Source organism: Gymnoscopelus braueri, assembly GCF_963280865.1.
Source record: "Gymnoscopelus braueri genome assembly, chromosome: 20".
NCBI lineage: Eukaryota > Metazoa > Chordata > Actinopteri > Myctophiformes > Myctophidae > Gymnoscopelus > Gymnoscopelus braueri.
In genome coordinates, this window is record NC_137622.1 from 7,337,905 (window position 1) to 7,351,944 (window position 14,040).

Sequence of the window (14,040 nt, forward strand, 5' to 3'; positions counted from 1 at the left end):
GCAATTATTTGAAAACTTGTTACTTTGAAGATTTTGAGTATTATTACAAAACCACTTCAGACATATATACTTGCCTGGACAATACTACTGCAATTTGAAAATAGCAGATCTACAAGCTCACGACTTGTCCCAAAGCGACGCATTGTGAGTTTGTAGATCTGCTTTTCAAAGGACTTTTACACATGAAAACTTTTGAAATGGGAAATTCTGCATAATGAGTACTTTCTACTTACTTACTAAGTAATACTTTTGTACTTATACTCAAGTAAATTTTGAATTCCAGATATTTACTTGTAACAGAGTATTTCTACATTGCAGTATTGATACTTTTACTTAAGTACAAAAAATACTATTGCCATTACCCCATGCAACGGAAATACGAAAGACAGCATCCGGTGGACTTTAACCAATCAGAGACAACCTTACTGAGCACTATTAGAAAGCCTTCTCTCGAGCAGCAGCTGAACGGTGAGATTCAATGTCATAAATGTGACTCTGTTTATTTATGTTTATTTACACACTTTAACAACTTTAAAGACATTCCTTCATTGTTGTGCCTCTCGTTTGATGACAGTTCCATATTAAACTACTGTGTTGACGATGAACGCCACAGTCTCAAAAGCTAAATACTTGAGGACGCGGTTAGCCAGTTAGCCTTAGTTTGCTAACTTAGCTAACCTCCTTTGCCCTTTGTTTACCTTTGGCTTGTCAAATGTAAATGTCCAAAACGGTTACTTTTCAGGAAATGTAAAAAGAACCCGTTGTTCCATTGGCTCCAGTGTAGTTGTTATTTAGTCTTAGGGCGCGCTCCCACCAAGAGTTGGCTGGCCGCTGTTTGCAGAATCTGCCAATGCATTGTCAATGCAAATGCGTTGATTCACACAAGAGCAGATTTTTCCGCCTCTCGCGCAGACCTTGCGTTTATCTGCTCTCCGCGACTAAGCATAAAACTGCTGGAGGCAGGCGCTGATTTTCTCCCTCTGTCCAATCGGGTGAGTCGAAGGCGGACCGTCTCAAGACTCAGGAAGCAACATGGTGCTCAAGGCAGCAGGCAGTGGGCAGTGCGGGCTATGGGGAGGGTCCTGAAAGTGAGTGACAGGCGCGACACTCCCGTTTTTTAGAATCCGCTGGCTGCAAAAAACTGTGGCCGCGCACAACCTGCGTTTAACAGCGGCCAGCCAACTCTTGGTGGGAGCGCGCCCTTAAGCTCTCATTAATAATTTTCATTGGATAGATATTTATAAAAACCCACAGACACACTTAACCACTTTCAACCCGGCATCGCTATTTTGGCCAAATTATAGGAAATAGTGTCAATATATTTTCTGGAATGAGTGGAATCTTTAAAAAAAAAAACGTTTAAAATAGACAATTAACAACCTTGTAGATCATCTATTCTCGCTACTTTTCCATGACATGGTCTTACGGCTAAGTATTGAATAGGCCATTATTTTAAAAAAATCATAAAGTAAATATGGAGCTAGATTTCTGCCAGACAGTGACAATCTATTCATACTCAAGCGTTTTGGCAATTACATTAAACATTTTGAATGTTTCATGTGAAATATGTTAGCCTACTTTTCACTTACATAATACAAGTTATGCAGGGATTTACTTTTAAAAATAAAAAGAAGTAGTACCCTGCTTTTCCAGTGTAGTCGAGTGGTACTGTCTTTTGATGTTTGGTTTATCTAAGATTGTAACTCACAATTTGTTATTTCACTTCAGCTCCCTGGACATCATGGGTCGCCACTTCGGAAACTTGGCCAAGGTCAGGCACATCATTTCCTTCAGTATCTCCCCATTTGAACAGAGGGCTTTCCCCAACTACTTCTCTAAAGGAATCCCCAATGCATGGAGACGCATTACCGCTTCTTTCTTCAAAGTCGCTCCCCGTAAGTATTCATATCTGTATATATTTTGAATCATAAAACATTTCCATTATAAATATTACATGTGTATGATTTTTTTTAAATAATCAAATAGATGGATTAGTCTGATTAACCACTTAAGCCCTATTTTATACTTGGGTATACAACGACGACGGGCACAAATAACATACCGACTAGCTCACAATGCCTCACGTTGTGGCCTTCTAGACTTGCTATTTTTAGCAAATGTTTTGAAAAACACGAAATTCTCCCCCAAAATCCTGTAAAATGTATAATTTCCCCAAATTGGTCAATAGTTTTTTCATCAGCGGTGCTTCTGTGCTGATTGTTTTGCAGCGATGACGATGATGTACCTGACATATACCTGGGGAAACCACGTCTATAAACAGGGCAAGAGGAAGGTTGCTGCCGACTATGAGAATGACGAGTGATCTGCCTGCTACTCTTCTGCCTGTCTCCTAATTCTGTTTATTTCAACTCTGTATGTTTGACCATTAAAGATCAAATATTTATGTGAAGTGAGTTTTGATTGAAGAATCTGAATTCCACAAAAGCGCTTTAACCCATTAATACCTGGAACGCATCTGTGTCACTTTTAGATTTCTTTAGGCTATTCAAAAATAGCAGATATACAAGCTCATAGCGCGGCACCGAGTGCCGCGCTACGAGCTTGTAGATCTGCTATTTTTGAAAAATCGTGAAAATTATTATTTTTAAAATTTTTTCCGAAAAACTGTTAGGATTTAGAAAATGTTTAGAAGCGGCCTCAGGTCTTAATGGGTTAACCGCTTTGTAGACGTTGTTGTAAAACTAATAGCAAAGCTAGCAGATCTACAACCTTGTAGATCTGCTAGCTTTGCCGCAGAATAGTGAGGTTAGGGTTCATACGGTTTAAGGCACTGTAAGTGATATACCACATATACCAAACAAGTGAAACAAATTTGGAACTGGAACACAAGCTGATACTTTGTCTCCGGATTGTATACTAGATGTTATTGATTTGTTAGAGTGATGGCATCAACAGAGTTTACACACAATGTTCGACTCTGTTGTCTGGGCCCTGAACTGAATGGCAGTATTATGCTGAAACCAGAACATCAATAATGTTGCTTATCCAGAGTTTTGAAAATACAACACATTAAGCATATCACTCAGTACATGGATTTCTTTTCACCTTGAAAACGTTTACAAAATCACAAAAAAAGATGAATACAAAAAAATTACATTATACATTAATATTAATCCCACGGTGGAAATTGAGTTTCTGTTTCAGTGAGTGCAGTTCTGACTGCAAGGGGTGATTATTCCACAGTTTGGGAGCCAGGAGGAAGAAGCGTCTGGGATGTGGAGTATTGTCCAGGGTGTTTTAGGGATGGCTCGGACAGCATTCCTGTGTCAGGGCGCGCTCCCACCGCACTTTTATTTTACCTCTGGGGCGGAATCTGCCAATGCTTTGTCAATGCAAATGCGTGGATTCATGGTGTTGTGCATTTTTTCCCAGAATCCACGCATTTGCATTGACAAAGCATTGGCAGGTTCAGCCCCGTAGGTAAAACAGAAGTGCGGTGGGAGCGCCCTTAAAATTACATTCAACTTTATAGTCACATCAGAGGTTTTCAGTGTTCAAAGAAATGGGTGAAAACTTGTCATGTAGGCTCCATTGTTCGTAGTTTTCAGGAAAGGGGGAGACAGAAGAGGAGTAAGGAGAACAAAAAACAGAAAAGAAAGGTCAACAGCTTAAAAGAAAAATGAGCTGATGTAAGTGAGTGGAAAGGGTTATTTTGTACTCACCAGCAAGGTCAAGACCTTTTGTACTGGGTGACTGCAGCAACTGGAAGTCGGAGAAGGGAATGCAAAAGGGGGAAGATGTGAATATTTGGGGAGATGAAAGACCAGGCAGGTGGGTGAGCTGTGATACAACAAGACACCAACACTTTGCAGACACTCTGGCCAAGCATTCGGCTTCAGTATGAGACCAAGTAGACCATACTGTTCATCTGAGGAGGATGTTACACTCAAGTTGCTATACGGTTCTCAAACATCTTCATGTCAAAGAGACCTCGCCGAGCTGGCGAAAACTTCTGGGAACTCAGATTAAAGAGACCCAAATTGAAATGTATATGATTTTGGTTGATTGATTTTCTTTATTAAAGTGTCATGCTTCCAAGGAAGCCCAGCAGACAATTCACAAACTTATTTTGCCATATTTGGTATGTCTGGGCGCAGACCCCTATCTGAAAACATTTTGTGCCATACGTTAATACGTTTCCAAAACATTACCAAATCTTCAAAAACAATTTCAAGATGTTTTGAAAATAGCCGATCTACAAGCTCACAATCTGTCCTATCGCGACACGTGAGTGTATAGATCGGCTAGAGAACGTATATAGCGTTAAAGTGTTTAACCTGATTTTGATGCAATATTAACTCATTTGGCTGGGGACCGCCTGGAACACCCTCAAGGCCCCCTGGGGGTCCCTGAACCCCACTTTGAGAACGACTGCTATATCGTCGCCTTGCTAAACTAATGGCCTAAGTCATTTTTTAAAGTTTTTCAGGAAAAATAAAAAACTGATTCAAAACAAAACTATATGATATTTCTTAATCATTTCACCCAAAAATGTTTATAAGAAATTATGACTATTTAAATAGAAATAGCACTGTCTGTCAGTTATGTAACATAAGAGATTTAAATAGGATTAAATCTGACTTAGGCCAAAACAAAAAGCAAAAATGTTTTCAAAATGGCCTAAATCAGTAATTAATTTGGCTTAAGTCACAAAACCATGCTGACTTAGGCCAAAAAAAGGCCTATTTTGGCCTAAGTCACACTAGGGAGTTAGGCCATTATACTAAAAGGGGAGTGAACTGCATGATCTTTTTCAATTAGGAGTTAGGCGATTTTACCAGAGGTGGCCAGTGTCATGAGGAGCTGACTTAGGCAAAAATATAATTTTCCTCAAAAAATGACTTAGGCCATTAGTTTAGCAAGGTGACGATATGGTACCTCTCCTGAGCATCGCTCAGGTCAAAGCTAGACTTGCAAAGTTGATGTGGTTAAGGCAGCCGGACCTGTAATCCCTCTAGGGTTTTAAAGACTTTAAAGAACTGGTGCCTGTGATGTATGTAATACATGTATCAAATACAATATGTTGCCAACCCAAAGGAAAGAAAGAATCTTTGGTCATAGCATTTCCCCAAAAAGCAAGGCCCAGTGTTCAACTATGTTGGAAAAGTGTATGAAAGGATATTGCCTTTCTGGAGGATCTATGGATACTGCTTTGATCCAGACTCTGCAATAATGGCACCAAGCACTCAGCAATAACCCGTTCATATTGTTTTTATTGACTTCTGTGCTTGACACATTACAGCACCGTGTCATATCAAAACACGATGAACAAATATACTTTATATTAACATGCTTTTGTGTCAAAGAAGAGGAGCTGAAGCATTTACACATACAATAATGTCATTTTGCATTAGTGGTAACTTGTGATGAATCTGTCAAGTGTACCCTGTAAAATCCTCAGTGTTAATTTAACTCTAAGAGTGTTCATCCTCAGAGTTAAATTAACACTGAGGATTTCACTGTGTAGTCAATTACCCATTGTCTTAGTCACTGCTGACAACAACATTTTAAGTTAACCATCTAAGACAATTCAATGGGAATTTGCTCCACTATCATGTCTCACCTGGGGTATACAGTTACACATGGTTCATCAGACACACACTTCTCTCTTTCAGTTAGATAGCTCCTCACAAAGAACAAATGCATATCATATAAAATATGTGCATCGATCATAAAGTTTTAAAACCTACAGTGCTCCCTGACCAGCCCCCTTACTGGCTATACAGTGTATTCAGATACATATTTTAATAAGGTGCCATTATGGGTTGCAGACACCAGGATTCACTGCAGAAGAGATTCGATCACAGCTTCTAGCTCAGATCTTTTCCTGTTTGGAGATAGGTGATAAGTGTTAGCATGCATTCACACAACTCATTTCTCAGAATTGCAGGATACAGTGATAACTCTGCTTGAAAGTGAAAAGCCACATGAAGATAACATTTGACTTTTGACTTTGGAGCCAATATTTGAGAACATCAGCACCTCTCCTTAAACCAAAATTGCATTCTTAATTCTGGTGGGTTTTAAATTTCTCGTGTTAAGCAGTTTGTTTTATCGTGTGGTCTTAATATTAAAAAAAATCTGCCCAGATTGTGCAGCTGCACCATGCAGCTCCACAATGTAAGAATGGAGCAGAAAGACTTGATGGGGTGAAATAGTTGTTCAGGTGAATCTTCCTGTATGTTAGACAGGACTGCAAGTCATTTATTGCAATATTAACAATTTCAAGTATCAAATATCAAAAGTGTACATTATGCTTCTGATAGGTCAAAAGAGTAGGGCATGCTACACACCTGCTGTGTGTGTGTGTGTGTGTGTGTGTGTGTGTGTGTGTGTGTGTGTGTGTGTGTGTGTGTGTGTGTGTGTGTGTGTGTGTGTGTGTGTGTGTGTGTGTGTGTGTGTGTGTGTGTGTGTGTGTGTGTGTGTGTGCGTGCGTGCGAGCGTGTCTGTCTGTCTGTCTGACAAAAAAATAGACTGAGGACATAAGGCATAATTTATACCTACTCCAGCGTACAAGGTTGTTGCTGGCTTAAAATAACTGTATATATATATCAGTGTGGCGTGCAATGGCGAATGTAACTGATCTACAAGTTTCATAAGTTAGATAGCTCCTCACAAAGAAACAAATGCATATCATATAAAATATGTGCATCGATCATAAAGTTTTAAAAACTACAGTGCTCCCTGACCAGCCCCCTTACTGGCTATACAGTGTATTCAGATACATATTTTAATAAGGTGCCATTATGGGTTGCAGACACCAGGATTCACTGCAGAAGAGATTCGATCAGAGCTTCTAGCTTCACAGATCTTTTCCTGTTTGGAGATGGAGATAAGTGTTAGCATGCATTCACACAACTCATTTCTCAGAATTGCAGGATACAGTGATAACTCTGCTTGAAAGTGAAAAGCCACATGAAGATAGCATTTGACTTTTATTTGACTTTGGAGCCAATATTTGAGAACATCAGCACCTCTCCTTAAACCAAAATTGCATTCTTAATTCTGGTGGGTTTTAAATTTCTCGTGTTAAGCAGTTTGTTTTATTGTGAGAGCTGTGGTCTTAATATACATTTCTTCTGCCCAGATTGTGCAGCTGCACCATGCAGCTCCACAATGTAAGAATGGAGCAGAAAGACTTGATGGGGTGAAATAGTTGTTCAGGTGAATCTTCCTGTATGCTAGACAGGACTGCAAGTCATTTATTGCAATATTAACAATTTCAAGTATCAAATATCAAAAGTGTACATTATGCTTCTGATAGGTCAAAAGAGTAGGGCATGCTACACACCGTGTGTGTGTGTGTGTGTGTGTGTGTGTGTGTGTGTGTGTGTGTGTGTGTGTGTGTGTGTGTGTGTGTGCGCGTGTGTGTGCGTGCGTGCGTGCGTGCGTGCGTGCGTGCATGCCTGTCTGTCTGTCTGTCTGTCTGTCTCTCTGACTTACAAAAAAATACGACAGGTGGGCAAGCAAACACACTACTCGAGTTGTGAGTCATGCGTGAGTCAAGAAAGCACCTGCAGACATTTTATTGTACAGGACTTACAGTCTGCAACTTGCAGCATTTACGAGATATTTATTTGCATGTAAAAATGACTTGTCAGCTCAGTTAGCCATGCAGACTTTGTCCTGTAGTCACATGTATAGGCTGTATAGGCTGAAGGTTCCACATATTTGAGTGTTAAACTATCAGTGGTGGAAAGTAACGTAAAGTAAGTACTGTAATTAAGTACAATTTTGAGGTATTTTTTACTTTACTGGAGTATTTCCAATTTTTAATACTTTTACTTCTCTGCAAATATTGTACTTTTACTCCATTACAATTATTTGAAAACTTTAGTTACTAGTTACTTTGCAGATATAAATCATATCTTATAAAACATAAATTAACCACTTTAGCCCTATTTAATACATAGGCTATTTGAAAATAGCCGATCTACAAGCTCACAACGCGTCGCATCGCAACACGTTGTGAGCTTGTAGATATGCTATTTTCAAACATTTTAGTACTTTTACTTTTGGTGCCAATACGTTTGTACTTTTACTCAAGTAACATTTTGAGCACAGGCCTTTTACTTGTAACAGAGTATTTTTATATTGTGGTATTGCTACTTTTACTTAAGTAAAATATCTGAGTACTTCTTCCACCACTGTAAACTATATACATTTTAATAAATTGTGATCTGCATCTCGCAGCCCAGGGGTCCCTGATAGCCCCAGGGCCCCTGGACACTGACCCCATTGACCCGGTCCATAACCTGTCCGTCTCCAAGGCAAAACCGACGACAGAGTATAAATGCCCATTGAATATGGATCAGTTGCATCAGTAGGATCTACCAAAGAAATCCAAAAGGGTAGCACATCCAACAATTTCAATTAATTGGAGGACAAATTACTCACATTTCCACTTTTTCCACTCACTTTATACAAAAGGTCAGAGTTCACCAACAGCTGAAATCTCAAGTCAATCACCAAGGTCCAATCACTAGTATGCAAGAACACAGGCAATTACAGGTAATTTGAGGCATATATCATAAAGTAACAAAGTAACACATCCAATAAACAGTGAAGGGGCATCAAAGATAGTCTTAACCCAAAAAGCATTTTAAGCTATAGTGTGGGGATGATTGAATGATGAATGATTTCTTGTCTGTTGCGTTGTTGAAAATAGATGTGTGAATCATTCCAGTTTCATCCTTGGATCCAAGGATGAAACTGGAATGATTCACACATCTATTTTCAGAAAAGACATTCTTGTATTCTTGCATGTTGTTCTTGCATACTAGTGATTGGACCTTGGTGATTGACTTGAGATTTCAGCTGACCTTTTGTATAAAGTGAGTTGAACCTATGTGATATGAATGCTCTGAGGAAGGCTCATAGCCGAAACGCGTAAGTGGAAATGTGAGTAATTTGTCCTCCATTTAAGTGTTATTCTATTATGTGTATGCCTGCATGTTTGATGCATGAGTGTGATTGAATGTTGCATGGTGGTTTGAGCAGTGCTGCGTGCAGATCTGACAGCTTCACCACTTCCAGTTTGTTTAGATTGTTGTCTTTGTGTGTCCGATGTGTATCTAGTAAATTTGATGACTTTAAAGAGGTATTTCACACGCCCCTGGTTCTGGTGACTGTCCTTCAAATCTAATTTTGATTACTTCTTTCATTCTAAATGTCTAATGTTAGAAATTTAAAAAAATAATGAAAAATAAAATAAAATAAATAAATAAATAATAGAAAAATGCTCTGGGAAGGTCACCTCAATGTTTTATGTTGATGTTTGTGAGTTAAAAATATGGAGCTAATTTTAGTTTTATTGTGTTTTGATTTGAAAGTGAATGTACTTCATATTTATTATATTGTATGTTCCACGTTTGCAACATCAAACTTTTCTGTTTTTAATTTATCAAATTATTTTACTTGTTTTATCTTACATCCTCTGTTTCATTTTATTCCTGTGCACTATTAACTCCACATCTTCATCCTGTAAATGTAGTTAAATTATTTAAAATGCTTGTCTGAATTAATGTGATGAAGTGGTGGTGTGTTAACTGTTTACTGGAGGTATTCCCTTGGTTTTATCTTATGGATTAATTTGAATATTTCATCACATTTGGAGCATGTTGCTGTATGACACACTATTCACACAACACAATGTACAAATTGTGTGTTAAGTAATCCTTTATTGTTGCGGTAATAGGAACATAAGATATAGAAATAAAATGTTATATTACAACAACAAATTTATTTAGGCAAGGTATCTCAGCTTGATCCAAGCCCCATTGACTTACTTCCATTATAACGTTTTTTTTTTTAATACAACTTTATTTATAGGATTTTCAAGTATAAAGACATACAACCCCACATACTATAACCCACCCTCCCCGGTTCCCTCACAAAAAAACAACAACAATGAAAGGGGAGAAAAGAAAAAAGAGCAATAAATAATTTCACATGAAGTTGGAATTAGAAATTAAATAGACATAAAAAATAAAATGGTAAAATGAACCTTAGTAAGATTAAGGGGGTTTAGTATATTCAAACCAGACGTTAACCAGACAACATTTGAATTGATATTATAGGTTACCACACATCCAAGCATCTCTGAAAACATGATGAATTACAGTCAGATCAAGAGTGCCTATCTTTTCTAGAAACCACGGTAAACAGGAACAAAAAAAGGGAGAAAAAGCGATGTCATGATAGGAAAAACACTTAATTCAGCTAAAATCACTTCCAGTAACCTCGCGTCACCAGACTTTCCACCTCAGAGGAAATACACAGTTGTAGAAAAAGATAGAAAAGGGTAAATTCTATAAAAGGGGACCAGGCCTTATACATTTTTGGCGAGACTTGTATCTGTTGTACCTGAACTTTTCTAATGGTATAAAGGATAGCACATCCTTGACCCAATTCGTGAACGTTGGAGGTTTATCAGATTCCCAATTGCGGAGAATAAGCCTCCGGGCTATAAGTGAAGAGAATGCTATAAAGTTGGCCTGTGGAGAGGTAATTGGTAGGCTACATCATCATTTGGAACTCCAAATATACAGTAGCAGTTATTTATTGGGTTGGGCTCAATTGTTATATGACAAATGGATGAAACGGCATTCGAAATACTATTCCAAAACTGAGTCAAGGATGTGCATCCCCAAAACAGTGTCTGGCTCCAGATGACATCTTTTACAGGTAGAATCAATATTAGGATACATTTTGGACAGTTTTTCTCTGGAGAAATGCAAACGATGCAATATCTTAAATTGGATCAGACAGTGTCGAAGTCACAAGGAGGTGGTATAAATGCGTCTCAGAGAGCATTCCCATGTCTCCTCCTCCAGCTCAATACTTACGTCCTGATTTTGTTTTGTGCAAGAGAGGCGGCCTAATCTCCTGCATAGCCATATTAGATAGATTCCTTTGGTGTATGGGTCCCAGTCTAGTATGGTGTCTATTGTACTCTTATCTGGCATAGTTGGAAATGGAAAATGTTCCTTAGCAAAACTACGAACTTGGAGGTATCTAAAAAAGTGAGATTTTGGTAACTCATGATCATGTTGGAGGGTTTCAAAAGAGGCAAATGTGCCATCTAAGAATAAGTCACAAAAAAACATCCAGCCATTGGTGTGCCATATCTTAAAAGCCGTGTCCGCTCGGGAGGGAGGAATAAGATGATTGTTAGTCAGAGGCACATGGCCACACATATTATTAAAATCTAAATGTTTTCAGAATTGGCGCCAGATTCTGAGAGAGCTTTTTATCACCGGATTACTAATGTGTGTGGTAGCACCACCTGGCAGTGCAGAGCTCAGTATGGACACTGGAGAAACCATGGGATCTGAAAGTGTTTCCATAAGGGCCCAAATCGGGCCACGTTTGTTTTCATGAACTGATAAATCATTTTTAAATATTTGCTGACCAGTAATAAAACATAAAATTAGGCAACCCCAGTCCTCCTGATGGCCTCGGTAACTCCAAAAGAGTTTTATTCCAAACAAAGGCAGAGATACAACTGTTTTGATTGATTAAACACTTTATTAGCAGTTTGCAAAAAAAGCACAGGAAAGTAGGCCACAGTTCAATACAAGGTCTGCTAAGAGGATTTGAAACCCAAGAAAGCCTATGGCTTGCTTCCATTGGGGTCCTTTGTACTCAATTCATCGAAACATTAATGACAGACAAATATGCACTACTATGCAAAACATCATATGATTGTTGTTCGGTCACACACACAGAACAACTATAGACGGCTATCCTCCTGCAGAGCTGCGATGAAGTAACACCTGTTCACTAATGACACTCCGCTATGTCAACTTGGAGACAGTTGGAGATGTGGTTCAGAAGGTTCCTCAGTTTATGGCTCTGGGTATGTTCCAGATCACACTTACACTTGGTGGTAACCTGCATCAGAAACAAAATAACAACTGCATATGACAATAGCATTGTTTATTCCCACAAATAAACAAAACAATAGCATTCTTCAGAGAAACATTCACACCCAGGTTAGGGTTAGTGTGTGTGTGTGTGTGTGTGTGTGTGTGTGTGTGTGTGTGTGTGTGTGTGTGTGTGTGTGTGTGTGTGTGTGTGTGTGTGTGTGTGTGTGTGTGTGTGTGTGTGTGTGTGTGTGTGTGTGTGTGTGTGTGTGTGTGTTAGTTGTGAAGTTGTGAATGCTGACAACGAATTTGTGTTAACATACATACAGCAGATTCTCAAACTAAAAAACAAACTAACTGGATTGTACAAATGGAACCTTACACACCTTTAAGGGTCCATTTGGAACCCCCTCAAGGAACCATGACGGTCCCTGGACCCCACTTTGAAAACCACTGACTTTAGAGAATTGCTTACGTTTCTGTTGAAGTTCCTCAGGAGATTATGAAGTTTTGTCACCTCACTGTTGTTCTTCAGAGATGAATGCGGCGGAAATTTAGTCAGACTCTCCTCAGCCAAACAGAAGAATTTATCCTGGGAAGAAGACAGAACACGTTACAGAATAAGTTACAATAGCCAACATTTTATTGTCTGTCAGGGTTGAAATTTAGACAGGAGTCAGGAGTGAAGCTCCATCTTACAAGTGCACACGATGCAACATGATGCTTCTGTGATAACAACACTGGATGGATCTTTCATGAAAACATCTAGAAACAGTAGATTAGTAACAACATAAAACTATGTTAAGAACAGTTGATTAGAGTTGGGAAAGTTTTTAACATACCACGCATGGCTTGGCTAGTTCTTGCTGGCTTGTGTAGACTAACCCGTCCAATTGCTCCTGTTTAGAGATTAGAATATGATTGAAAACATATTTTAAAATGATACATTTGCAAAAAATAATCATAATGATTTTAATAAAACAGACAATTCTGCAACACTGAACATAGCTTACCGTGTAATTGTGTTCTATGATTCTCTTTACTTTCATCCCAATTTCATTCTTCAGGCTTATTTCATTTATAACAGGCTTAAGATTACGCTTATGGCTGTGATTAATATGTGCCGTGTAGACCATCATGAAAGTCAGAGAGAGGATACAGAGAGTCTTCATGGCTTCGAGGTACAGCACAGGTGTCAAGTTGAGATGGAATGCTTACTAACCATACACACTCAAATACTTGCTTATATACACTACTAAATGCTGACACTCTCACCCACTATCTTGATGAAGGCTGAGATTTCAAATTCACATCATGATCTTTCTGATGTCCAAATAAGGACCTGCCATCAGATATCAAAAAGAGCTGTGCATCTTTCTGACTACTACTGAAATCCCCTGTAGCCTATACCTGCCCACCATCGAGGTCAATACGAGCACAATTGGGGTGTGGAGGGTGGGGGGGGGTGGATGATCTCTGTCACATGCGCCTTCATTCCTCCCCCCCGTAAACCAGATCACTAAAACTGCATGCCTTCTTCCACCTTAAGAATAGTCTCCGACCCTCTCTGTTATTCTCTGCTGAAACACTCATTCATGCATTCATTACATCCCGGCTCGATTACTGCAACAGCATCCTCCATAGCATCCACATCCAAAGTTCTCAATATATTCCATTATGTTCAGAACTTACCAGTACCCACTCTAGATAACATACCACACCAGTTCTCCATGACCTCCACTGGCTTCAAGCAAAGAATCCAAATAATCCTCAAAATACTGCAAGGCACTTAGCTCTGGTCCATAGCGTTAGAAGGAGTTCTCCTCTTCTAACACTATGGACCAGAGCTACAAGGCACTCAACAACCTGCCCCCCCCCCCCATCCCCATAGGGGGGCAGTAATAAATGTTGATTGGTCAATAACTGATGTAGTCCAACCCAGAAACCCAGTTTTGACGGTCACACAAGAAACATAAGTCCAAAACCAACAATTAATTTAAAGGTTTTGGATTTTGCAGGACATGATGGTTACAGTAGAGTAGCCTATGCTTGAGGACTGTGACAGTTGTAGCATTTCAAAAAGCTTTTGGTTATTTTATTATTTTGTTTCAAAGTTTGGTGGGGAATTGCCCCACGTGCCCATGCCTTGACC

At 39.0% G+C, this 14,040-nt stretch overlaps 2 protein-coding genes and 1 long non-coding RNA gene across 3 annotated transcripts; 1 reads left to right on the forward strand and 2 right to left on the reverse strand.

The window, feature by feature from the left end:
• Positions 1 to 419: 419 nt before the first annotated feature.
• Positions 420 to 2,404, forward strand: LOC308076310 (cytochrome b-c1 complex subunit 8-like). The gene is made up of 3 exons (XM_080416550.1): positions 420 to 468; positions 1,729 to 1,895; positions 2,229 to 2,404. The coding sequence occupies exons 2-3, from the start codon at positions 1,742 to 1,744 to the stop codon at positions 2,321 to 2,323; spliced, it is 249 nt and encodes an 82-aa protein (XP_080272676.1). The 5' UTR covers positions 420 to 468; positions 1,729 to 1,741; the 3' UTR covers positions 2,324 to 2,404.
• A 429-nt stretch (positions 2,405 to 2,833) lies between these two features.
• LOC308076242 lies at positions 2,834 to 4,043 on the reverse strand. Its single transcript, XR_013932270.1, has 3 exons — positions 3,997 to 4,043; positions 3,480 to 3,951; positions 2,834 to 3,297 (listed from the first exon to the last, which is right to left on the reverse strand). It is a non-coding gene; the product is annotated as an uncharacterized lncRNA (long non-coding RNA).
• Positions 4,044 to 11,536: 7,493 nt separating this feature from the next.
• Positions 11,537 to 13,087, reverse strand: LOC308075883 (uncharacterized protein). The gene is made up of 4 exons (XM_080415864.1): positions 12,902 to 13,087; positions 12,731 to 12,787; positions 12,364 to 12,480; positions 11,537 to 11,916 (listed from the first exon to the last, which is right to left on the reverse strand). Exons 1-4 carry the CDS (start codon positions 13,058 to 13,060, stop codon positions 11,806 to 11,808), a joined length of 444 nt encoding a protein of 147 aa, XP_080271990.1. The 5' UTR covers positions 13,061 to 13,087; the 3' UTR covers positions 11,537 to 11,805.
• Positions 13,088 to 14,040: the final 953 nt, after the last annotated feature.